General features: G+C 38.9%; 1 protein-coding gene across 7 annotated transcripts in view; it reads left to right on the top strand.

Annotated features, from left to right (window-relative positions):
- Positions 1-25,724, top strand: part of PATJ (PATJ crumbs cell polarity complex component) — a 422,746-nt gene that overhangs the window by 175,441 nt on the left and 221,581 nt on the right. For all 7 annotated transcript variants that reach the window (XM_057298703.2, XM_034966355.3, XM_034966351.3 and 4 more), the window contains exon 27: positions 10,152-10,251. In XM_057298703.2, the coding sequence (XP_057154686.2) occupies positions 10,152-10,251 (100 nt within the window). The remainder of the gene's footprint in view (positions 1-10,151; positions 10,252-25,724) is intronic.

The following is a 25,724-nucleotide window of genomic DNA, read 5'->3' as shown; positions in this document are numbered from 1 at the left end:
CTTGGCCTATGCACAGGGATGAACAAGGCCAAGATATTGGAGGTTAAAGGCAAGATGGAGTTGGTTAGGTCAGGTCTCTTTCACTGCCATAGTTTTCTGACAGTTATAATTTTTGCAAAGGTGGCTTCAATCAGGTTAAGGAAATACTCTCTTTCATTCCCACTTTGCTAAGAATTTTTACCATGAATGGCACTGGCATTGAATTTAATCAGATATATTACTAATCTCCAGTGAAAGAAGTATGTGCATCTATAAATTTTTTTTTCCTTGAATCCTTTAATGTAGTAAATTATATTAATAGATTTCAGAATGTTGAACCAATCTTGAATTACTGGAATGCAATTTATTTGTTTTGTTTTGTTTTTCCCCATTGCTGATATTTATTTTAGGATTTTTCCATCCATGGTCATGAGTGAGATTTGCCTGGAAATTTTCATTTATATACTGTCCTATCTGGCTTTGGTTATGGTAAACTACTAAAATGATCGGTAGGAGCATGTGTTCTTTTAAGTTCTCTGAGAGTTTGTATAAAAAAAGAAATTATTGGCCAGGTGTGGTGGCTCATGCCTGCAATCCTAGCACTTTGGGAGGCCAACGTGGGCGAATCACAAGGTCAGGAGTTCAAGACCAGCCTGACCAACATGGCGAAACCCCGTCTCTACTAAAAATACAAAAATTAGCTGGGCGTGGTGGCATGCACCTGTAATCTCAGCTACTTGGGAGGCCGAGGCAGGAGAATCACTTGAACCTGGGAGGTGGAGGTTGCAGTGAGCCAAGATGGCGCCACTGCACTCCAGCCTGGATGACAGAGCGAGACTCTGTCTCAAAAAAAAAAAAGAAAAGAAAGAAAGAAAACATTATCAATTCCTTCAATCCTTAGTCAAGCTACCCTATGAAGCCATTGTGGGCCTGTGTTTTCTATGTGGGAAAAATTTTAAATACTGATTTAGTTCTTTAATAGTTATTGAATCATTCAGATTTTCTGTTTCTTCTAGAGTCATTTTTGGTCATTGACTCTTGTAGGAATATTAATATCACCTAAGTTTTTTACATTTGTTGGCATAAAGTTGTTTGTGTATTCTTTTTTTTTTTTCTTTTTTTTTTGGAGACAGTCTTGCTGTGTCACCCAGGCTGGAGTGAAGTGGCATGGCATCAGCTCTCACTGCAACCTCCGCCTCCCAGATTCAATTGATTCTCATGCCTCAGCCTCCCGAGTAGCTGGGATTACAGGCATGCGCCACCATGCCTGGCTAAATTTTTGTATATTTTTTAGTAGAGACGGGTCTTACCGTGTTGCCCAGGCTGGTCTTGAACTCTTGAGCTCAGGCAATCTGCCCACCTCCGCCTCTCAAAGTGCTAGGATTACAGGCCTGAGCCACCGTGCCCAGCCATTTCTCTTAACTTTAATCATCTCTGCTCCGTTCATAGTAGTTCTTTTTCATTCTGAAATAGGTAATTATGGCCAGGCCTGGTGGCTCACTCCTGTAATCCCAGAACTTTAGGAGGCCTAAGTAGGAGGGTTGCTTTAGCCCAGAAGTTCCAAGACCAGCCTGGGCAACCTGGGAAGACCCTGTCTTTACAAGATATAAAATATTAGCTGGGTGTGGTGGTGTGCACCTGTAGTCCCAGCTACTTGGGAGGCTGAGCTGGGAGGATCACTTGAGCCAGGGAAGGCCGCAGTGAGCCATGGTCACACCACTGCACTCCAGCCTAGGGGACAGGGCAAAACCCTGTCTCAAAAAAATTTTTAAAAAGTAAAAAATAAAATAAAACAAATAATAATGAAAAATAAAATAAATTGTAAAAAATAAAATTGGTAATTATTTGCTATATCTTTTTCTTGATTAATCTTGAAAGTAATTTTTCATTTAATTTTTTTTTCTGAAGAATTACCTTTTGAAGTGTGTTAGTCTTATCTGTTATATCTTTTTTCTGCTTAATTAATTTTGTTCTCATCTTTATATTGCCTTGCTTCCTTGTTTGAATTCATTCCCCTTTTTCACCCCTTAATAATCTTTAGTTAAATGCAGAGATTATTTATTTTCTACTTTCTTTCTTGTCTAAAATAATCATTTAAGGTTATAAATTTTTTCTTTCTTTTTCTTTTTTTTTTGGAGACACAGCCCTTACTCTGTTGCCCAGGATGGAGTGCAGTGGGGCAATCATGGCTCACTGCAACCTCACTGCCAGTAGTCCTCCCATCTGAGCCTCCCAAGTAGCTGAGACCACTGACGCGCACCACCACGCCCAGCTAGTTTTTTGTATTTTTTTTTTGAGATGAGGTTTTGCCATGTTGCGCAGGCTGATCTCAAACTTCTGGGCTAAAGCAATCTGCCTACCTCAGCCTCCCAAAATGCTGGGGTTACAGGTTTGAGCCACTGCCCCTAGCCTAAGTTTTGCTAAGTTCCTGTTTACTACATTCTAAAATTTTAAATTGAATTTCTGTTTTTTGGTACTAAGGGTTTTTTGTTTGTTTGTTTGTTTTTGTTTTTGTTTTAGGTTCCAATGTGATTTCTCTTTGACCCAAAATGTATTTAGAAATATATTTTGAAGTTTCCACATGAATATTTTTAAAAATCTTTTTGTTCTTATTTTCTAATTTAGCTATAATCAGAGATTGTTGTGTATGTAATATTAATTCTTTGACATTGGTTTAGACATGTTTTTAATGGCCTAGCACAGAGTTATTATGAAATGTTATATTTGTGATTAAAAAGGATAGCTATTATTTAGTTATTGAGTACAGGTTTTTATAAAAAGTTGATAGATCAAACTAACTATTTGAGTTATTCCGATTTCTTATACTTACTGATTTTTTTTGTTAGCATAACCTAATGATTGCCCCTTTTGATACTAAAATTAGTCTGTTTTTTGTGTATTTTTAGTTTTTATTTCACATGTTTTCAAGTTAATTTATTAAGTACATCCAAGTTTAAAATTTTTATATCATCCTTGGGAAATTGGCCCTTTTATTAATATGTGGCAGTGTTTAGTAATACCTTAAACATCTGTTTCACCCACTGATACAGTTTGGCTGTCTCCCCACCCAAATCTCACCTTGAATTCTCAAGTGTTGTGGGAGGGACCTGGTGGGAGCTAATTGAATCATGGGGGTGGGTCTTTCCTGTGCTACTCTCGTGATAGTGTGATCTGGTGGTTTTAAAACCAGGAGTTTCCCTGCACAAGCTCTCTGTCTTTGCCTGCCACCATCCACATAAGATGTGACTTGCTCCTCCTTGCTTTCCACCACGATTATGAGGCCTCTCCTGCCTCATGGAAATGTAAGTCCATTAAACCTCTTTTTCTTCCCAGTCTCGGGTATGTCTTTATTAGTAGCATGAAAATGGACTAATATACCCACTATCACTGAAACCATGTTGACTTTCTTTTTATATTTGCCTGGCATGTTGGGTTGGAATTTGTTAAGCCACACACATAAAATGAAGTCAGGTCTTTAACTTCAGTGAATCTAGATTTGTATGGAATTCCTTTTTTTTTTTTTTTTTTTTTTTGAGACAGAGTCTCGCTCTGTTGCCCAGGCTGGAGTGCAGTGGAGTGATCTCTGCTCATGCAACCTCCACCTCCCGTGTTCAAGTGATTCTCCTGCTGCAGCCTCCTGAGTAGCTGGGATTACAGGAGTGCCCACCATGCCCAGCTAATTTTTATATTTTTAGTAGAGATGGGGTTTTACCATGTTGGCCAGGCTGGTCTTGAACTCCTGACCTCAGGTGATCCACCTGCCTCAGCCTCCCAAAGTGCTGGGATTACAGGCATGAACCACCGCACCTGGCCTCTTGTATGGAATTCTTAAGGTGCACCTTTTTCCTCTTTTTCTCTTCCACCTCAAGCTAAGACAAAGACCAGGAAATATATCTTCTGTGATCAATATTTTGGTTTGTTTATTTTTTTAAACCTTTATCTACTACAGATTTCACCCCATTAGGAAAAAAGACATAACTGAATTGAACCCATGGGACATCTTTAATTACAGACATATACATGGGGGCCAGTCAAGACACTGACTCCTTGAGGATTTAAGGAAAGAGTTTTTGCAAAAAGATGAGGAAAAGTGTCATTAGGTTGTTTACCAAATTAAAGGATTGTCTGTTTAACCGGATTGGCCACTGTCTTTCAGTTCAGATTTTAATCACAAAGATTATATTCAGATTAGCAGTAGCACATGTCATATGATCAGGCTGTTGCGGGTTTTTTTAGAGGGACACCTATTAATAAGCATAGGTAATATATAAGATTCCAGAAGATGGTGATTATTGCTTGCAGAGGTGTTTCTTTTTCCCTACAGATTGCAGGTAATTAGTTGCAGAATTCTTTGTCAATCTTTTAGAGGTACAAGCCTTTATTTTCAGGGATAGGAATTTGGGAGGGTGATATTTTTAGTCTAACTTCCCACCTTCCTTGGCCTCAAGGGGGCACTTGGGACTCATTAAATCCTTATCTCTCATTAAATAAAAATGTGTAGATACTGGATGATTATATTTGTAAAAATGTCTAGAAAATACAATCTGTAGTGAGAGAAAACAGATCAGGGGTTCCTTGGGAATGAGGTGTCAGGGGAAGAGGTGGGAAGGAGGGATTTAAAAAAGACATGAACAGATTTTTAGGGATGATGGTTATGTTCACTATCTTGATTGTGGTGATGGATTCAAATTGTATCCTTTAAATGTGTGCAGTTTTGTACATGTCAATTATACTTCAATATATTGAATTAAAGCTGTTAAAGACAAAAAAATTCCTGCTATCTTGCAGCTTGCATTTCTAGTGGGGCAAGGCAAACAGGATAGAATCAGTAACTGCTACTTTATTTTTATTATTTTTCAAAATGGAGTCTCCCTCTGTCACCCAGGTTGGAGTGCAGTAGTGCAATCTCAGCTCACCGCAACCTCCACCCCTCAGGTTCAAGCAAATCTCCTGCCTCAGACTCCTGAATAGCTGGGACTACAGGTGCACACCACCACACCTGGCTAATTTTTTTATTTTTTTAGTGAAAATGGGGTTTCACCATGTTGGCCAGGCTGGTCTTGAACTCCTGACATCAGGTGATCTGCCCGCCTCAGCCTCCCGAAAGCTGGAATCATAGATGTGAGCCACCATGCTTGGCCAGTAACTGCTACTTTAAAGTAATTTGGGGACAAGACATGGAAACCCACAAAATGTGACATCTGGAAGGGACTGGAATTTAAGCTCCATGAGGGCAGGGACCTCATCTGTTGCATTATTACTCTACCTCTATCACCCAGAACACTGCCTGGCATCATATATATTTCTTGAATGAATAAAGAGTCCTAAAATCAAAAGAGATCTCTGGCTTTAGGTTTCCAAGGATTGGCAGATGCCCTCCAGGCAAGTGTCACCTTCCAGTGCTCCACTGGACCTCCTGATTTAGGATTTTTGTTTCTGACTTCAGTCACATGTCACAAAAGCACTGTTTAAACTTTAATCTGTCATTTTTATGTGGTTAAGAAGGGTTCTTCAGAATATCTAATCTACCCTATTGCTGGAATTTTGTCAATTCATATGTAGATGCAAAGATGTGAACATTCATCAAGTGTTTATTGGTTACCTATAGTGAACCAGTTACTGTGCAACAATCTGGGGATATAACATCAAAAAGGAAACATATAAGGTAATACTCTGTGGGGACACAGACAATGAACACCACGTAGGTGAATGAACTTGTTACTACTACAGCCACATCTGGGAACAAGATAATGTAATCAGTTCAGGAAAATTCCACATAAGATCCCAGGAAAGAAAAAAGTAAATGTGTGATTCTTATCAACTTTGGACTGCTCCATTAAACCAATTGAATTTCAATACATGGCAAGGATATTTGCATTCAGTAAAAACCCCAGTAGGAGCCCAGTGATACCAAAAGTCAACTGAGTTATTTGTCACAAAGAAAAACACCTAGCCACTGCATTAATGTGGCAACAGGAGAAATCATATCAGAATCTACATCTTCATTACAGATGGTCTTTTAGTGGTTGCAGAATGCTCTTTTTACTGTATTACTTTTCTCTGAAATTGCATCTTAGATGCCAAGCATTTTACTACATTCTGGAATGACAAGGCGCCTTCACCATAAGAGGCATTCAGATCATGGTGCCACATGTAGTGAAATAAAGAGAATGTAATTACTATGAAAATAAAAATGTGCCCAGCATGCTTTGGGAGCGTACGCTTTTCAAGGTTAGGAGGCCAGGAGACTAATCTATCTCTTTAAAAATTATTATCACTAGAAGAAGTTTTTTTTTGTTTATCTTATTTTCTCCTTAATATAAAAGCAAGACATGTTCTCTAGAATCATTGACAATACAAATCACCTGAAACTCATTTCTAACAGAGGTCTAGGTTTGGTTTGAGATCATTCACTTTAAAAAGAGAGAGTGACTAGCCGGGCGTGGTGGCTCACGCCTGTAATCCCAGCACTTTGGGAGGCCGAGGTGGGTGGATCACCTGAGGCCAGGAGTTTGAGACCAGCCTGAGCAACATGGTGAAACCCTGTCTCTACTAAAAATACAAAAAAAATTAGCCGGGTATGGTGGCACATGCCTATAATTCCAGCTACTTGGGAGGCTGAGGAAGGAGACTCGCATGAACCCAGGAGGCAGAGGTTGTAGTGAGCTGAGATCTCGCCATTGCACTCGAGCCTGGACGACAAGACTGAAACTCCATCTCAAAAAAAAAAAAAAAAAAGTGACTAAAAACAAACGAACAGAAAACTAATGAGCAGATCTTGAATGAGTCTCTAGTTTTGTTCTAGTTTGCCTCAGTTCACTGTTTTTTGACCTGTTTTGCATTACGTAGAGTGAAAGAATAGGCAATCAGGATTTATAGAAATACTGGCCAGGCACAATAGCTCATGCCTGTAATCCCAGCACTTTGGGAGGCCGAGGCAGGAAGATCATCTGACAGGAGTTCAAGACCAGCCTGACCAACATGGTGAAACCCCATCTCTTCCAAAAATACAAAAATTAGCCAAGTGTGGTGGTACGAGCTTGTAATCCCAGCTACTTGGGAGGCTGAGGCAGGAGAATTGCTTGAACCCAGGAGACGGAGGTTACAGTGAGCTGAGATGGCACCACTGCACTCCAGCCTGGATGACAGAGTGAGACTCTGTCTCAAAAACAGAAAAGAAATACTAGTATTAACTGTAGGTTCCTAAAAACTCTTGGCTATTTTCTAAGGTTTTCTTCAGTGTTATTTCACATATTCTCTTTCTTCAAGAGATTATGAACTTTGATTATGTGAATTTGGATCCTTATATAAAAATGATTCTGAGTTTGTGGTTTTTGTGAAAAAGAGATTCTTAAAATTATTATTGAAAGGCTTGTACATTTAAAGTAGTATAACTTTAGTCAACTATTTTCTGGAAACTCTGGGAATATTACATTTAAATAATGCTCACTTCTATAAACCAATCAGAAAGAGATTCTTTATTTTGAGAGATTTACATCTAATTTATTAATATGCTCTGAAGGTAGGAAAATATTTCACACTCAAAATGAAAGGTAAGGACTTTTCTTTCTCCAGTGCAGATACACAATGTATTCAGCTTCTGTCCTGCAGCTATAGCCATATGTCAAATGTAGACATAGGAATGTAAAACCCTACTGGTTTTACGTTAGAGAGCTGTTCTTTCCACTAGGACCCAAGACATGTTCTTGTACAAAAAGACAGACAGGCAAACAAAAAGACTAAAAAATGCATTCTCTGTTGTCTCTCAATCAATCGAGAATAGATCTTTATAGAAGCAGCATATTATAGATTCTCATCCCAACAACTCTAAATGGTCAGACCATAAAACCAAACTTCATTTATTCCTACTATCAGCGAGGAATTACAAGTACATATCAGAACCAAACTTGGTTTCATATCAGAAACAAAATCATAGAACTGGAAATAAAAATCAGAGAAACTGTCAAAAAAGCAAAGTTTGTTGCCACTTGGAATTAACTGTGGGTGCCAAAAAATCATGTAAATGGGCTTAAACAGCTCATGAATTGCATCTCTGAGGCATCACGATTTAATTGGTTCTGGTAGGTGAGTCTGCTTGAGCATCTCTGTGGGACCTCCAAAACTGTTCAAAGTATAATTTAAGAAAAAAATAAAAACATGACTGAAAATTATGCAAAATGTGCAGGTGCCAGGTATTTGTTTAACTCATTAATGAGGGAACCAATAAGATGGTAAGCCTGGTTCAGAGAGAATTGAAGAGAGGGAAGTGCTATTGAAGAGAGTGCTAAAAGAAAGAATGCTTAAGATTCCAATTTAGATACAAAACTGGTTAATGTCTTACAGGGCAATAAAACTGTAACCTTTGAAGTGATCTTTTCTACAGGACTAAAATCATTTGCATCTCTACCAGACAAAATTAATATGCAATGACATTGAACAAGAATTATTTGCATCTCTGACATTTTTCTAAGGTTAATAATGCGTCAGGGAACCCAAACAGCACAAGTGACAACCAGTTGTTTAGTCATTCAGCAAATAGTTCAGGGAGGCCTACTGTGTTCCCAGGACTGTTCTCAGAGTTGAGGATACCAGAGTCTGTTTTGTGCTCTACCCTCGTGAAGGTCATAATCACCTGGTCTAGTTGTACATCCCTTGCTCCAGCTGCCTTTGCCACATCTGGGGAGAGCCTGGCCCTGTACACACCCTTCTGTCACGTGCAGTATCTGGCAATCCACATTCAGACTATAAGGAGACCAGGACATGCTTATTCTATATTCTTTTTCAAGAATATCAGTAGAAGCTAAATAAATAAATCAGTGGTACAGTTTTGCCTTAGATATGAAAAATTCCATTAAAGAGAATTCATCTCTTAATATTAGTTTAAAACCTGGCTGTCTTTGTTCTGAGTATTGTCTTTGATATAGAATATCCTGGTTCTGAGGAAAAGGTTTACTGAAAAGAGTTCATTTGCCTTTACTCTTCATTTCACTCAGTTTTAAGTTTTTTTTTCAACTTACAAGAATTAAAGAGACAAAGTGATCACATTTCTGTATTCTCCTATTGCCTAAGAGGCTTTTTGTATTTGGCATCTTCTGCCATCACTGTTGCATTTTATAGATTTTTGGATTTTCTACAAGTGTATATAGTTTCTGCTTTGGTTCGACATTATCTTAAGTAAATATGGGTGTGTGCTTTCCTTTATGACTCTCAAATAGTGTTTTCTATTTTGGAGGAATTTATTACAAGCCTGCTTTCTGTAATGGACCACTCATTGGCCACTTACTGAAGTGTATCCTGCCATTAGTGGTTTTGTCATATAAAGCATAATTGAATGTACTTTACTGAAATCCTGTAGCATAATCCAGTTATTTTGTTTTTTGTGGAGTGCTTGGGTATATCGGCTCCTATTCTTTTTAGCAGCTTGAGTCTCACCGTTGAGTTTGGCATGTTTTATTTTTCCCAGCGTTCAAGAAAATGTCTTCATTCTGTGGAGGTAATTTGATCATAGAGTTTAGTTATACTTTAATTGTGTGTATGAACCAAATATTGATGTGCTGTATCATTTGGTATGTGAATTGAATGAATATTTATGGAGATATAATTATTCATCATGAAGATATCTCTTTTTGAAAATGTTAAAATGTGTGTTGACCATCTATAAATTATAGATGAATACATTTTCAGTTAGAAAATCTTGGTATGTCAGGTGTCTTTTAAAGACTAAAATCTGTAACTTCTACAATTGAAGAAAAAGTTTAAATCATTGTAGAATTAATACAATGGATAGTTTTTACTTTTACATTTATTTTAGAAATGTCTTTCATTTGAATTTTCTGATTAATAACAAAATTAAGCTTCTACAATGTATAGAAGATACAAATAACTGACTTCCTCACTAGAGAAAGAATGCACTCTTTTAGGTAGGTCAGCAGTCTTAAAAGCTTGCTCTTAAATTCCTGTTTTTCTGCATTAGTGTGTTTATACCACAGAGTCACTTTTATATTATAACATAAGCCTAAAATAATACATTGTGTTTGTTTTACAATCCTCATGATATGAATGAAGTTGGGTATGGTCTAAATATTTCCAGACTATCTTTTTATGCTTTTTGTCATTGAAGAAAGCATTGTACAAGAAGCATTTAACCCTTCTCTCAAATTTTGCGTCTTCAGAGGCAAGGAACTGCTCCACCGCCAATGAAACTTCCTCCTCCTTATAAAGCTCTAACTGATGACAGTGATGAAAATGAAGAAGAAGATGCCTTTACCGACCGTGAGTGCCTTTTCACTATTTAGGGTAGATGCAGAACTTATTAAATTATGTTTTAACGACTGTTGTAAATTATCAAATATATGGCTGTGAGTTCTTCAAAAATGTGCATGAATGTATGCTAAAAAATCAAATCTATACCTTTGAAGCTTTTGTGGCATCATTTCCTAAGCTTTTCCCTTGGACACTGAGAAAGGGAATATTGAAGGAAGCTATGTTGTACACTATTTTTCCTATATTCCCTTCTAATCTTATTGTGTGGTTGTGAATACAAAAATGTCCCTAGTCTTTGAAATTAGAATTTGATCCATAATTATCTGGGTTGGATGTAGATTTCAGTTGTTGATTACTTGCCTTACTCAAAGTGATGTTGCTAATGCAGGATTACTGAAGGCCCACCAACTTGTATTTTGTCCTTTAAAATTCATTTCATGATTTTCTTTTGCATTAGATGAATCAAATATCCATTCATACATATATTTAACTGTGGCTTTACCTAAAATAATTTGCATTTCTTTTATGTGCGTCGAGTGTATACTATTGCTAATGTATACCAAATTTCTTTTGGAGGTGATGAAATGTTCTAAGATTAGATAGTGGTGATGGTTGTACAGTTTGTGAATATATTAAAATCACTGACTTATACATTGTAAACTGGTGAATTTTATGGTATGTGAAACATATGTTTCCTTAACAGAATGTTTTCCCTTCTACAATATAGAAAAGGAGTTCAATATTGAAATTGAGTCAAAATTCTTACTCTAGCAGTTCCTAGAGTGTGACCTTAAATATGCCCTCCTCTATAAAAAGGGTACAATAATGATACCTACTTCATAGGGTTGTAATGAGGATTAAAATAAAGCAATAAAGCCTTTAACCTGCCACATAGTGAGTCTTTGATAAGTATTATAGCTCCTATTATGGTTATAATAATTACTATTTATATTTTTCTTAATATAATAACGAATATATAAATAGAAATAAAATATAAAATAAATGTAACTTTATGATAATTAAGCTGGTTATAAAAACTTGACTTGTACTTTGCAATTTTATGAAGCCCTTTCTCGTGTCATTTTCTTCATGCATTCAATAAATCTTTGTTGAATATCATCTGCTTTTTAGTAACAGTGTTAAGCGAGTCTGCTATGAAATGAATAACACATTGCTCCTTTTGTCTTGATTGAGCCACCACCCTGGAAGGGATAATGCAAAGGCATGGGAATAAAGTGTGATAAGTGTAAGTGTACTGTGGGCTTTAGTTCTCAGCTTCTTTTTGGAGAGCTACACATGGTGTATAAAGTTGATATGTATGTGCACATGTGTAATATATTTCCTTGTTCTGATATAGATATCATGTCAGCTGCCACGGAATGGAGCTGAATTGTTGTTACTTCACACATTCTGGTTTCCTAGAAGGCCAGTATTTGCCCAGTTATTGGGAAACCTGGTTGAGGTGTGCACCTAAGATTATGTTCTAATCCTAGTTCTATTACTTGCTAGTTGTGAGTTTTTGGAAAAGTTATTTAACTTCTTCATGATTCACACTTGCTTATCTATGTGGGGGTGAGCGAATATCTTATAACCTGCCTCATAGTATTGTTGTGACAATTAGAGGAGAAAAAGCTTTTGAAGAGCTTAGTACAGGCAGTGTGATATCTAGTAAATGCTCTGGTTTACCATGTGCCAGGCATTGTTTTAAAGCCTTTATGTGTAGTATTAACTCAGTCAACATACTAACTTTGTGAAGTTCTAATTATACAAATGAAAGCTCAGAGAAATTAAAGAATGTGTCCAAAGTTAGACAGCTAACAAATAGTAGAAATGGGGTTCAAACCCATGTACTCTTACTCCAGAGCCTATAACATCATCGATACTTGCTGTTACTTAAAACTCATTATGATTGCAGAAATAGGTACAGCTGGGCACAGTGGCTCACGCCTGTAATTCCAGCACTTTGGGAGGCCGAGGCAGACGGCTTACCTGAAGTCAGGAGTTCAAGACTAGCCTGACCAACATGGTGAAACACCGTCTCTTAAAAAAAAGAAAAGAAATAGGTACAGAGTGATTTGGGGTTCTCTTTTAAATATCACTTTTATGCCTAAAATAGGCAGACTCAGCAGTGTCCTCCCCAAAGTTACAAGCTCATATGCACAGGCACATATACACGGCAGCAGTGGGGTCAGGAAGGAGGCTAATTTACCTTAAATGCAGAAAAAGACTTCTAATATTGAGCCATTCTTGAGCTATAATATTATACATTTCACAGATTCTCCAGGAGACCTATGTTGGCTGTATATATTACTTTTCTCTTCATTCATTTTGCTTCCTAATTTTTTTCCTTCCCCGTGTACAGTCCCCATTTTACACCCCATTAAATTTACTGTTAACCTCCTCCAGAAGAATTTGAACTGTATGGAGGTATTTGTTAGATAATTCACATTTGAAATGCACGTGAACCTGAAGCCTCTGGCCTTCCCGTATTTCCCTGTGAAATAGATCCCATGGGTTTTTCTTTGTTCCTTGACTCATGTTAAATGAACACTCTGCTCATCTGTCTAAACTAAAAGTATTTCGGGTTGCTGTTTTATCAGATTCTTGTCCGAAGACTAAGCCTTTGTTTTTACAGTGGTGAAAGTATGGCTACAAAACTTTCCCAAGGACCATGATTCTGAAGCGGATGGCTGCAGTGTAAGCCCTAGGCCTACAGGGAAGTGCTGATTTTATTAGAGAGATCCAGGGATGAGATACACATGGTTTTGGGGGGTTTTTTGAGATGGGGTCTTGTTCTGTCACCCAGATTGGAGTGCAGTAGCGCAATCATGGCTCATTGAAGCCTCAGTTTCCCAAGTAGCTGGTACCACAAGTGTGTGCCACCAAGCCTGGCTAATTTTTTTTTTCTTTTTTTGAGACGGAGTTTTGCTCTTGTTGCCCAGGCTGGCGTGCAGTGGCACGATCTCAGCTCACTGCATCGTCTGCCTCCCGAGTTCAAGCGATTCTCCTGCCTAAGCCTCCGGAGTAGCAGGGATTATAGGAATGCGCCACCACTAATTTTGTATTTTTAGTAGAGATAGGGTTTCTTCTCCATGTTGGTCAGGCTGGTCTGAAACTCCCGACCTCAGGTGATCCGCCTGCCTCGACCTCCCAAAGTGCTGGGATTATGGGCATGAGCCACCACGCCCAGCCTAATTTTTTTATTTTTTTGTAGAGATGGAATCTTGCTATTTTGCCCAGTCTGGTCTCAAACTCCTCGGCTCAAACTATCCTTCCCAAAGTGCTGGGATTATAGGCGTGAGCCATCACACACTAGTCTAAAGCATGTTAACAGCTGGCTTTGCTAGTTGCTTATTTATAAAGTTTATTCAGATAAGAAGTGTTTATTGAGTGGATGTTATGCATTTGGGAGACACTGTTCTAGGTGTTGAGAATATGGCAGGGAACATGGCTGTTGCTCTCATTAGCTTAGATTCTGGTGGGGAGAAAGATTATAAACAATCAGATAGTTTAAATAGTGATAAGGACTATGAATAAAACAAAGTAATAAAATTTAAAAATTATGTTAAAAATAAATTTTAAAACAAAAATAAAAAATAAAAACAAACATGATAGCATGAGAATAAGTGCATTGGACGAGACAAAGAATTGTTAAGAAAAGCCCAAATAGGCTGGGTGCAGTGGCTCACGCCTGTGATCCCAGCACTTTGGGAGGCTAAGGCAGGTGATCACTTGAGTCCAGGAGTTCAAGACCAGCCTGGGCAACATGGCAAAACCCATCCCTACAAAAATTACAAAAAATTAACTGGGTATGGTGGTGAGCATCTATAGTCCCACCCACTTGGAAGGCTGAGGTGAGAGGACAGCTTGAGCCTGTGAGGTGGAAGTTTCAGTGAGCCAAAATCATGCCACTGCACTCCAGGCTGAATGACAGAGTGCGACTCTGTCTCAAAAGTGAAACCTAAATGAAGAAGGAACCACACTGCAAAGATCTGGCTCATGTAGTCATCATATAGATAAGGGCTTTTTTGAGACTGTGACCCACAGTGAAATACACTTCACTTAACCAGTATAGATGCACACATACACACAGGAACATGTATGTAAAACTGAAACAAAAGTTTCATGAAATATTACTTACCTTTATAATGTGTGAATTTTATTCTTTTTATTTTATTCTATTTCATGTTTTTAAATGTTGGTTGCAACTCAGTGTATTTTATGACTAACAAACAAGTCGCAACCTGCATTATGAAAAACACTAATTTAGATCCATGGCTTTCAAACTTCAGTGTGCCTCAGAAGGTTCCAGAAAGCTTGTTAAAACAGTAATTGATAGTCATGCTCATTCCCTGCCTGCCCCCCCAACACACACACAGCCCCAGCCATTTCTGATTCCTTAAGCCTGGACCTGATCATTTGCATTTAGAATTAGTTTCCAGGTGATGCTGGTATTATACTTCCGATCCAGAGACTACACTCTGAAAACCAAAACCACTGATCGAAATGGTCTTTAAAGTCATGGGAGCCCATAAGTTTACTTAGGAGTAGTGTGTAGACAGCAACAAGAAGCAAACCCAGCACCTGCTCCATGAGCCAGCAAGGAGCACTTCCAGGAGATTAGGGGATTATGTTGTTTATGAGAGAAAGGTGTTTCAAGAAGGCTGTCACTGACCTTCAATGGTCAAGGGTGGAATGCTGCTAAGAAATTGAGGAGGCTGGAGACATGAAAATAACCATTGAATTTAACAAGAAATTGATGAGGAAGGAGAGAAAGAGGACACTTGATAAAATAACTGTCGTGTGCAGGACGCAGGGGCTCACCCCTGTAATCCCAGCACTTTGGGAGGCCGAGGTGGGTGGATCACCTGAGGTCAGGAGTTCAAGACCAGCCTGGCCAACATGGTGAAACCCTGTCTCTACTAAAAATACAAAAATTAGCTGGGTGTGGTGTTGCACACCTGTAGTCCCAAATAGTCGGGAGGCTGAGGCACAAGAATCGCTTGAACCTGGAGGCAGAGGTTGCAGTGAGCTGAGATTGCGCCACTGCACTCCAGCCTAGGCAACAGAGGGAGGCTCTGTCCGACCCCCTCAAAAAATAATAAGCATAGTAATTATTGTTCAGATTATTATGAAACTTAAATGTAACAACCAATATAGAGAGTTTGGTATGTAATGGGCATTTCTATTTTAGCTCACTTATCTTGCATAGTTGCACATATTTTATGACATTCTGGTGTCTAATTATCGTAAGAAGTCTTATAATTGAACTCTGGTTCAATTAATGAAATTAATTGAGAATTATGAAAAAATTAAGAAACAATGTACTGCATCAATGCGTAGCTCTTGGCAAAACTACCATTATCAAAGGTTGCAGGATTTGTCGAAGGTATGTATTGATGGTGCAGGAACTTTTGACTTAACTTTGTGGAAATGGCCTTTCATACCTGGAATTAAAATCAGACGCCTGTAATCCCAGCACTTTGGGAGGCTGAGGCAGGCGAATCACAAGGTCAGGAGTGCAAGACCAGCCTGGCCAACATGGTGAAACCCCGTCTCTACTAAAAATACAAAAAATTAGCTGGGCGTAGTGGCGGGCTCTTGTAATCCTAGCTACTTGGGAGGCTGAGGCAGAAGAATCGCTTGAACTCGAGAGGCAGAGGTTGCAGTGAGCTGAGATCGTGCCACTGCACTCCACCCAGGCGACAGAGTGAGACCCCATCTCACAAAAAAAAAAAAAAAAAGGAAAAAAAGAATTCAAGATCACTGAGAGCATAAAGAGATCACTCAGTTGACTGTTATGTGGTGACTTGAAAGTCTTCATTTCTAACTTTAATCCTTCTTTGATCTTATGACCCAAATTTTTAGTAGGCTGTTAAGAAGATGCCATGTCTTTTTTCCACTAGCACTTTCAATTTTCTAACCAAAATAAAATGTTATGTCTTCTCCAAGGCTGACCTTTTACCTTCTAGTCTCAGTTTTGGCTCAAGCCATTACCAGCACTCCCATCCCCCAACCCTAGAATGAAACTTCTCTTCTGTTTGTTATTTCTCTTCCTGACAATGGATCAACAAACATACATGAATCTTCATTCCCAGTCTCTTTCGCATTTGTAGTTGTTCCTTTACATTTTTTTTTTTTCGAGACGGAGTCTTGCTCTGTCGCCCAGGCTGGAGTGCAGTGGTGCAATCTCGGCTCACTGCAACCTCTGCCTCCCGGGTTCAAGCAATTCTCCTGCCTCAGCCTCCTGAGTAGCTGGGATTACAGGTGCATGCCACTGCGCCTGGCTAATTTTTGTATTTTGTTGTTGTTGTTGTTGTTGAGATGGAGTTTCGCTCTTGTTGCCCAGGCTAGAGTGCAGTGGCACAATCTCGGCTCACCGCAACCTCCGCCTCCCGGGTTCAAGCGATTCTCCTGCCTCAGCCTCCCAAGTAGCTGGGATTACAGGCATGCGCCACCACGCCCGGCTAATTTTTTATTTTTAGTAGAGATGGGGTTTCATCATGTTGGCCAGGCTGGTCTTGAACTCCCGACCTCAGGTGATCCACCTGCTTTGGCCTCCCAGAGTGCTGGGATTACAGGTGTGAGCCACCATGCCCAGCCCTTTACATTTTTATCACCACAGTTTTAGTAATTACATGGTAATAATCACAGTCTCTTGAGTACCTGCTATGTGCCATACAGTCTCCCCAACTCTTTGAATGCATTCTCATTGGATATACAGAAGAGCCTCTGAAGAAGGTATTATACCTTCTGTTGATTTCGGCTTAGTGTCACCTCCTTTGGAAAAGCTTGCCTGACTCCTTAGTTCAGTATAGATTCCTGCATTTTTCCTTTATAGCAGTTAACAAAATATCATTTTAATGTATTTACTAGATTAATATCTGTCTTCCCCACTTAACACTCTAAGTTCCATGAGGCTAATGACCCTCTCTGTTTTGGCCTGGGACGTTATACATACCCAGTATTTGGCCAAATTAATGGCAGAGGGTATATGCCTCGGATAGTCAACAGTGGGGATGTGATGAAAATGCAGGTTCGCTCGTGATGCTTCAGAGTTACTCTTTCTGCGGAACCACACCATCCACCTAGTTTCGGAGCATTCTGTGCAGAACAGCTTGACTTCTCTTTCCCCACATGCCATTTCCCACCTTATCTAAAAGCTTCAGTCTCCTGAGACAGAAGCGTCTATCCCCAGAAAGCCCTGCTTTGATCACTTTGATCCCAGAGGTTAAATGCTTTTACAACAGCCAGGTCTTTCTAACCTGCAAGCATTCATTCTTTCAGCGACATTTTTCAACTATGGGGAGCAGAAGACTTTGGAATGACTTTTTTTAACATATAAGAGAGTAGTCATAAAGAAACAATGAGAACCACATTATAGACATGTCTCTGTCTATGCAGATAAGGTCCTAGAAACTCAGTATAATTGACTTGTTTGCTGCCACTGGCTTTTAAGGATCTAGCAGAGATATGAATGGAACCCCACACTGTAGGAATCCTAAAGCCCTTCCTTTATGTATTTTAATTTCGGAAAAGCACGCTCTCTTACGTATTTTGTTTTTCTACCTTAATTTTGTTTTTTCCAGAAAAGACCTGGTCATCTTATATCATAATGGAATGTTTGGTATAAAGAGTATACTTGGATTGTGAAGCATAATTATAAAATTAACCTGTGTGGCTGGGCATAGTGGCTCATTCCTCTAATCCCAGCACTTTGGGAGGCCGAGGCGAGTGAGTTGCTTGAACCCAGGAGTTCCATACTGGCCTGGCCAACATAATAAGACCCTGTCTACAAAAAATAAAAGAATTAACTGGGTGTGTTGGTGCACACCTGTGATCCTAGCTACTCAGGAGGCTGGGGCAGGAGGATCAGTTGAACCTGGGAGGTCAAGGCTACAGTGAGCCATGATTGTGCCACTATACTCCAGCCTGGGCAACAGAGTGAGACCCTGTCTGAAAAAAAAAAATTAACCTGTGTACTGCCCGATGCAAATAAAAACTTAGATTACCAATTCCTTGCATCTTCATGTTTTACTTTAATTCTTATTGTTTTATTTCAATTATTTTAAGAATAGGATACTAGCTAAGTCCTTGTGAAATGTGTTTTATTATCAATTCTGTTACTCAGAGTCACAATATTTTTAAGCTTAGAAGGGATAACTTTAAAAAAATAACAACTTTATTGAGATATAATTCACATGCCATATAATTCACCTTCTTAAAATTCATAATTCAGTGGCTATCAGTATATTCAGAATTGTTCAACTGTCACCACTATTAATTTTAGAACATTTAGGACATTTTCATCACACTTCCCTCCAAATCCCTACTCATTAGCAGTCACTCCACTTCATATTTATTTAAAATTCATTTCACGTATAAAATATATATACCTGTATATTTTAATTTTTTAAAAAGTAATTGTCATGTGTTCCCATGGAGTGGAATAGGAAACCTATCCCAAACCTCTCCCCTTCTTGCAAACAATATTCTATATTCAAGTTTAGGAGAAAATAGAATACTTGCTAGCCCCACTTTCCTCAAGAATCTAGCAATGCATTAAGCTCACCTCCTCTCCTCTTCCAAGACAAAAAAAAAAAGAAAAAAGCCAGAAGAGAACAAATTAACTTATTATTTACAGATGGCCATATAATTGTCAGTCTCAAAAATTCAAAACCTACAAAGTATTTTGGCTATAATAAGTAAGGCTATATATGAATTGTACTTCTATTTTTTTCGAGACAGGGTCTCACTCTGTCACCCAGGCTGGAGTACAGTGGCGCGATCTCGGCTCACTGTAACCTCCGCCTCCAGGGTTCAAGCAATTCTCGTGCCTCAGCCACCCAAGTAGCTGGGATTACAGGCACACACCACCACGCCCAGCTAATTTTTGTATTTTTAGTAGAGATGGGGTTTCACCATGTTGACCAGGCTGGTCTCAAACTCCTGAGCTCAAGTGATCTGCCCACCTCGGCCTCCTTACAAAGTGATGGGATTACACGTAGCGTAAGACCCCACACCTGGCCAAATGATACATGTTTTTAAATCTTCTTATCAGTATTATCTACTTAGGAAATGTGATATAAATTTCCTAATAGCAATAACTGTAAAAAATAGGAAATATCCAGGAACAATGCAATTCGGAACATAAAAGTCATGGCAATGACTCATAGCTTCGAGTCGTTTATTCAGTGCCACTGCAATGAAAGCTATAAGCCTACTCCCCAGAAAAATGTATGCAAATACACAGAAACACTGTCACCCATGTGCATGGGTGCACACACATATACACACAACATTTTATGTAACATTTTTTCAGCTTTGTGGGAGTCTTGAAGCCCATTTAAGAATTCAAAGACCACTGGTTAACAATCCCCATAGTTTCTTTCTTTTTTCGTTTTGAGACAGTTTCGTTCTGTCACCCAGGCTAGAGTGCAGTGGCATGATCTCGGCTCACTGCAACCTTGACCTCCTGAGCTCAAGCAATCTTCCCGCCTCAGCCTCTTGAGTAGCTGGGACTACAATAGAGTTTCTTTCTTATAGAAAATTAGGAAACTTTATTAAAGATTTTGGGAAAAATATAGAGTGCCATACTATTTTCCTGATTGGAAAACTAAGTGTATTACAGATTTCAGTTATTTCTAAATCCGTCTGTAAATTTAAGGTAATTTAAATCCATCTGCTTGCTAGGGGGAATAGGCTTTAAAAAAAATATAAGCACTTGATTGAAAACTGACTTAGAAATAAAATACTAGGCAGTTTTGGAAAAGAAAGATAATGACGAGGGACTTTCTTCTTCTTCTTTTTTTTTTTTTTGAGACGGAGCGTTGCTCTTGTTGCCCAGGCTGGAGCGCAATGGCACGATCTCAGCTCACCACAACCTCCGCCTCCTGAGTTCAAGTGATTCTCCTGCCTCAGCCTCCCGAGTAGCTGAGATTACAGGCATGCGCCACCACACCTGGCTAATTTTGTATTTTTAGTAGCGATAGGGTTTCTCCATGTTGGTCAGGCTGGTCTCAAACTCCCAACCTCAGATGATCCACCTGCCTCGGCCTCCCAGAGTGCTGGGATTACAGGCATGAGCCACCGCGCCTGGCCTAGGGACTTGCCTTTTTTTTTGTATCTGAATCTCTTCTAAACTGGTGCTTTTCAAACTCAGTCTGGAGCTTTTAGACATGAATGTGAGTGTTTTCTCCATCTGGGTACTGTTGCTGTCTTGAGAGAATAATTCTTTGTTGTGGGGCAGTCCTTTGCATTGTAGGATGTTTAACAGCATCCCAGGCCTTTTCCCACTAGATGCTGGAAGTACCCTCCCACTCACCACAGTTATAACAACCAAAAACGTTTCTGCACCTTGCCAAGTGGCTGCTGGTCTAAGTGGATGGGGGATTCTACTGTCATTCATTCGTTGGGGTGTCAAGGTATGGTCCCTTACAAGGAAGAATTATTTTGTCCAGAGTGCTAGTATTGTAACAGCATTCTTGATTATAAACATTGTTTAAAGTTGCAGTAGTAGAGAGTGGTGGGGTGTTGAAAAAAAAAAAAAAACAACTATCTATCTGGTATTATGCTTACTACCTGGATGACAGGGATCTATCTATATGCCAAACCTCAGCGTCATGCAATATTTTCATGTAACCAATCTGCACATATACCCCCTGTATCTAAAATAAAAGTTGAAATTAAAAAAACAAACTAACAGTAATAGGCTGTGTGCGGTGGCTCACACCTGTAATTCTAGCACTTTGGGAAGCTGAGGCAGGAGGATCACTTGTGCCCAGGAGTCTGAGACCAGCCTGGACAACATAGTGAGACCTCATCTCTGTTAAAAATAAATAAATACTTTTTTAACTGCAGTAATAAAATCAGTTCAATATTTGCATTAAAATTGGTGTAGAAATAGTCCCAGGTGTTTATTTAGAATTTAGAGCATAAAAAATTTCTTTTTCTAAATAGTAGAAATAAGATAGATGATTCAATAAATGATCGACTGTGTACTCATTTGGGGATAAAATGTAGAGATCTTCTCAAGAAAATTACAAATTGATTTAAAAAGAATCATGTAATTCTTGGTGAAACACCGTCTCTACTAAATATACAAAAAAAATTAGCCAGGCGTGGTGGCAGGCGCTTGTAGTCCCAGCTACTTGGGAGGCTGAGGCAGGAGAATCACTTGAACCCAGGAGGCAGAGGTTGTAGTGAACCAAGATCGTTCCACTGCACTCCAGCCTGGGCGACAGAGCGAGACTCCATCTCAAAAAAAAAAAAAAAAAAAAAAAATTCATGTAATTCTAAAAACTGAAATCCTAGAAATACTACAAAAAGTCTATATAAGGTATTTTTAAAATATAACCTTGGTACAGGGAAAAGCCTTTCAAATTATTATTACCAAAACAATAACGGACAATGATCATGTGTTTTCTTACATAAAAATTAAAAACTTTGCATTCACACACACACACACACACACACACAGTCAGAAGAAAGACACACACACACACACAGTCAGAAGAAAGACACACACACACACACATATATATACAGTCAGAGGACAATAGAAAAACAAGCAAAGATCAGGCAGTATTTAACAAAATAAGTTATATTTGGGTAACAAGTACAAAATATCTGTGTTCAGCCTCACTAATAATAAGTGTAACTATAAAAATCAGGTTTTTTTGGCCTATCAGAGTACTTAATATTTTAACAATATTAATCATCATTGTTAGAGTGGTTGTAGAAAAACAGGAGTTGTTATATACTGTTGGTAGGAATAGGAATCATTTTACCTCTTTTTGAGCACCCGTTTGGCAGCATGTATAAAAAGTTTCTATGTGCTTTTTTTTTTTTTTTTTTTTGAGACGTTGTCGCCCATGCTGGACTGCAATGGTGTGATCTCGGCTCACTGCAACCTCCGCCTCCCAGTTCAAGTGTTTCTCCTGCCTCAGCCTCCCGAATAGCTGGGATTACAGACACCCACCACCATGCCTAATTTTTATATTTTTAGTAGAGACATGGTTCCACCATGTTGACCAAGCTGGTCTCAAACTGTTGACCTCAGGTGATCCGCCTGCCTCGGCCTTCCAAAGTGCTGGGATTACAGGTGTGAGCCACCGCGCCCGGCCTATATATGCTTATTCTTTGACAGAATAATTCAGCTTCATATCCTAAGGGAGTCATTGTCCATGTAAATATATGTGTATTTAGATATATATCTCTACAAAGATGTTTACTTCAGCATTTTTTACTAATAGCAATTGTAGTAATATATATTTATGTATTTAATACATCATTTACTTTGACTAAGCCACTTAGCCTCTAAATTTTTGTAGGCATTTGAGCTGGAGCAAGTCGCATCTATTTCCTTTAGTTTCCTCATTTTAAGATTGGGAATATGATAACAATAATACCCTTTTCACAGTGTTATTATGAGAGATTAGAAGATATGCATTTATATAAGAAGTGGCACATGGGAAGTGCTCCAGAAATGCTAGCAGAAGTGCTAGCTACTGCTTTTTATTATTATCAGTAGTAATATAAAATTCTTCAATGTGTGCCACATATTGCCATTAGAAAATGAAATTCTAGCCGGGCGCAGTGGTTCACGCCAGTAATCCCAGCACTTTGGGAGGCCGAGACGGGCGGATCACGAGGTCAAGAGATTGAGACCATCCTGGTCAACGTGGTGAAACTCCATTTCTACTAAAAATACAAAAAATCAGCTGGGTGTGGTGGCATGCACCTGTAGTCCCAGCTACTCGGGAGGCTGAGGCTGGAGGATCACTTGAACCCGGGAGGTGGAGGTTGCAGTGACCTGAGATCATGCCACTGCACTCCAGCCTGGCAACAGAGCAAGACTCCATCTCAAAAAAGAAAAAGAAATTCTAGCATAAGAGTATGTTAACCTTTTATCTAAAATTATTATTTAATTTATTTAAATTTTGGAAGTCAGTTTTTTTAAGTTTAGCATGATTGAATAGGACCAGTACTTTATTAACACTGTTTACTGCTGGATTCTCTCTGCTCACCTTTGCATCTTCACAGTATTACATTTTCACTTTCAACTGAGATCACTAGGAGAGAAAGGCATTTTGGAGTACTTCACTTTTCTCTAATACTTTTTCTCTTCCTACTCTTTATTTTCCCTGGAACAAAGGTGGATATGCCATAGAAGCAATTGTATATAATATGAATTGGCATATTTCCTATGGAATTTTGATGCCGTAGGGTTGACATTTTACTTTAACTTCATTTCTCCCTACGTAGGAAGAATACACAGGAAAATTTTTTGAGAAAAGTTAATGATTCAGATGGAATCTAAAAACTAAAAATAATAGCTTTTAAAGTTTACTTTGTTTAATATGACTGCTAGTTTGCCAAACACTCCCAACAAACTTATGGCATAACTTTATTATTCTGCCTTGTAGCATTTACGTTTTATGAAGAGTTGTTGACTCACAAAGAGTATAATGTTGTTTATAAAGTTAATTTTCAGCCGGGCACGATGGCTCATGCCTGTAATCCCAGCACTTTGGGAGGCTGAGGCAGGCAGATCTCTCGAGATCAGGAGTTCAAGACCAGCCTGGCCAACATGGTGAAACCCCATCTCTACAAAAAGTACAAAAATTAGCCAGGTGTGGTGGCACACACCTGTAGTCCCAGCTGTTTGATAGGCTGAAGCACAAGAATTGCTTGAGCTGCGGAGGTGGAAGTTGCAGTGAGCACAGATCATGCCACTGCACTCCAGCCTGGGCAACAGAGTGAGACTCTGTCTCAATAAATAAATAAATAAATAAATAAATAAAAGTTAATTCTCTTAATAGTCATATTAACTGTCAACATATTTTCCTACTTAATTTTTTAATAAATTTTAATATAAAAACTTACAGCTTTCATCCCTGTCTTTAATTATTTTAATATTTTACTCTGGTAGTAATAAACATTCTACTTCAATTAATTGATAGAATTTCAGCATAGCAACCACATATGTCACTGAAAGAGATTTTTCACTTCAAAGTTACTTCAAGAATGCTACTCTAAGTAGTAACAGTAAATCCAAATGTCAGTCTTGTTTGAATTATTGCCATTAATAAATACAGTTTTGTTTTCATTCTTAACCTGTGCTGTCACCAGATTATTGATCTTGCACTGCTTCAGTGGTGCCATGAATGATGTATCTTTCATTTGGCCTTCTGGAGGTCAAAGCCAAATAGCAGTTTTTAACCAAATTCTAAAGGTCAAAGCTGAACTTTGCAGGATTCCTAGTATTTTTTCTTTTGTTGAAAAAAGTGCAGAAGAATGTACAGAACTACTCTGAGAGGGGAGGTTTGAGAAAAAATGTATGCTTTCAACTTTATTTAATTTACTTGAATTTTATATAACAAAATATGCTTATTTGAAAGAAAAAAAGCATTTCTTCTTACTGCTCATAATAAGAAAACAACTAACTCAATTTTTGAAAATGGGCCAAAACTTGAAATGATACTTCACCAAAGACATCCGAATGGCTAATAAAAAGATCCTCAATATCATTAGTTATTAGGGAAATGCAAACTAAAATCACTGCACATTCACTAGAATGATTTTAATGCAAAATGATAGACAGTACAACTGGAATCTTCATACACTGCTGGTGGGAGTGTGAAATGGTCCAGCCATTTTGGAAAGCAGTTTGGCAATTTCTTTTTTTTTTTTTTTAAGAGGGAGTCTCACTCTGTCATCCAGGCTGGAGTACAGGGGCACGATCTCAGCTCACGGCAACCTCTGCCTCCCGGGTTTAAGCAATTCTCCTGCCTCAGCCTCCTGAGTAGCTGGGATTACAGGCACCCACCACCACACCCAGCTAATCTGTGTATTTTTAGTAGAGACAGGGTTTCACTGTGTTGGCCAGGCTGGTGGAACTCCTCACATCAGACGATCCACCTGCCTCAGCCTCCTAAAGTGCTAGGATTACAGGCGTGAGCCACCATGCCCAGCCAGCAGTTTCTTTAAAAGTCTGCATATAGGTTTACTATACAACCCAGCAATTTCACTTCTAGGTATATACCCAAAAGAAATGACAACATGTGTCCACACAAACTCTACTCCATAGAAGTTCGTAGCAGCATTATTCATAATAGCCAAAAACTGGAAACAAGCCAAATGTCCATCAACTAGTGACAGGATATACATAGTGTATATCCATACAGTGGAATACTATTCAGCAATGAAAAGGAGTTCAATGCTGCTACATTCTCATCATGCTAAGTAAAGGAAGCCTGCTGAGAAGGTTCCAAGATGGCCGAATAGGAACAGCTCCAGTCTGCAGCTCCCAGAGTGAACAACGCAGAAGACGGGTGATTTCTGCATTTCCAACTGTGGTACCGGGTTCATCTCACAAGGGCTTGTCAGACAGTAGGTGCAGCCCATGGAGCAGGGCGGGGCATCGCCTCACCCAGGAAGTGCGAGGGATCAGGGAATTCCCTTTCCTAGCAAAGGGAAGC

This window comes from Pan paniscus, chromosome 1 (assembly GCF_029289425.2).
Source record: "Pan paniscus chromosome 1, NHGRI_mPanPan1-v2.0_pri, whole genome shotgun sequence".
Classification (NCBI taxonomy): Eukaryota; Metazoa; Chordata; class Mammalia; order Primates; family Hominidae; genus Pan; species Pan paniscus.
Note: the sequence above shows the minus strand (reverse complement) of the source record. Positions and strands in the feature narration are given on the sequence as shown.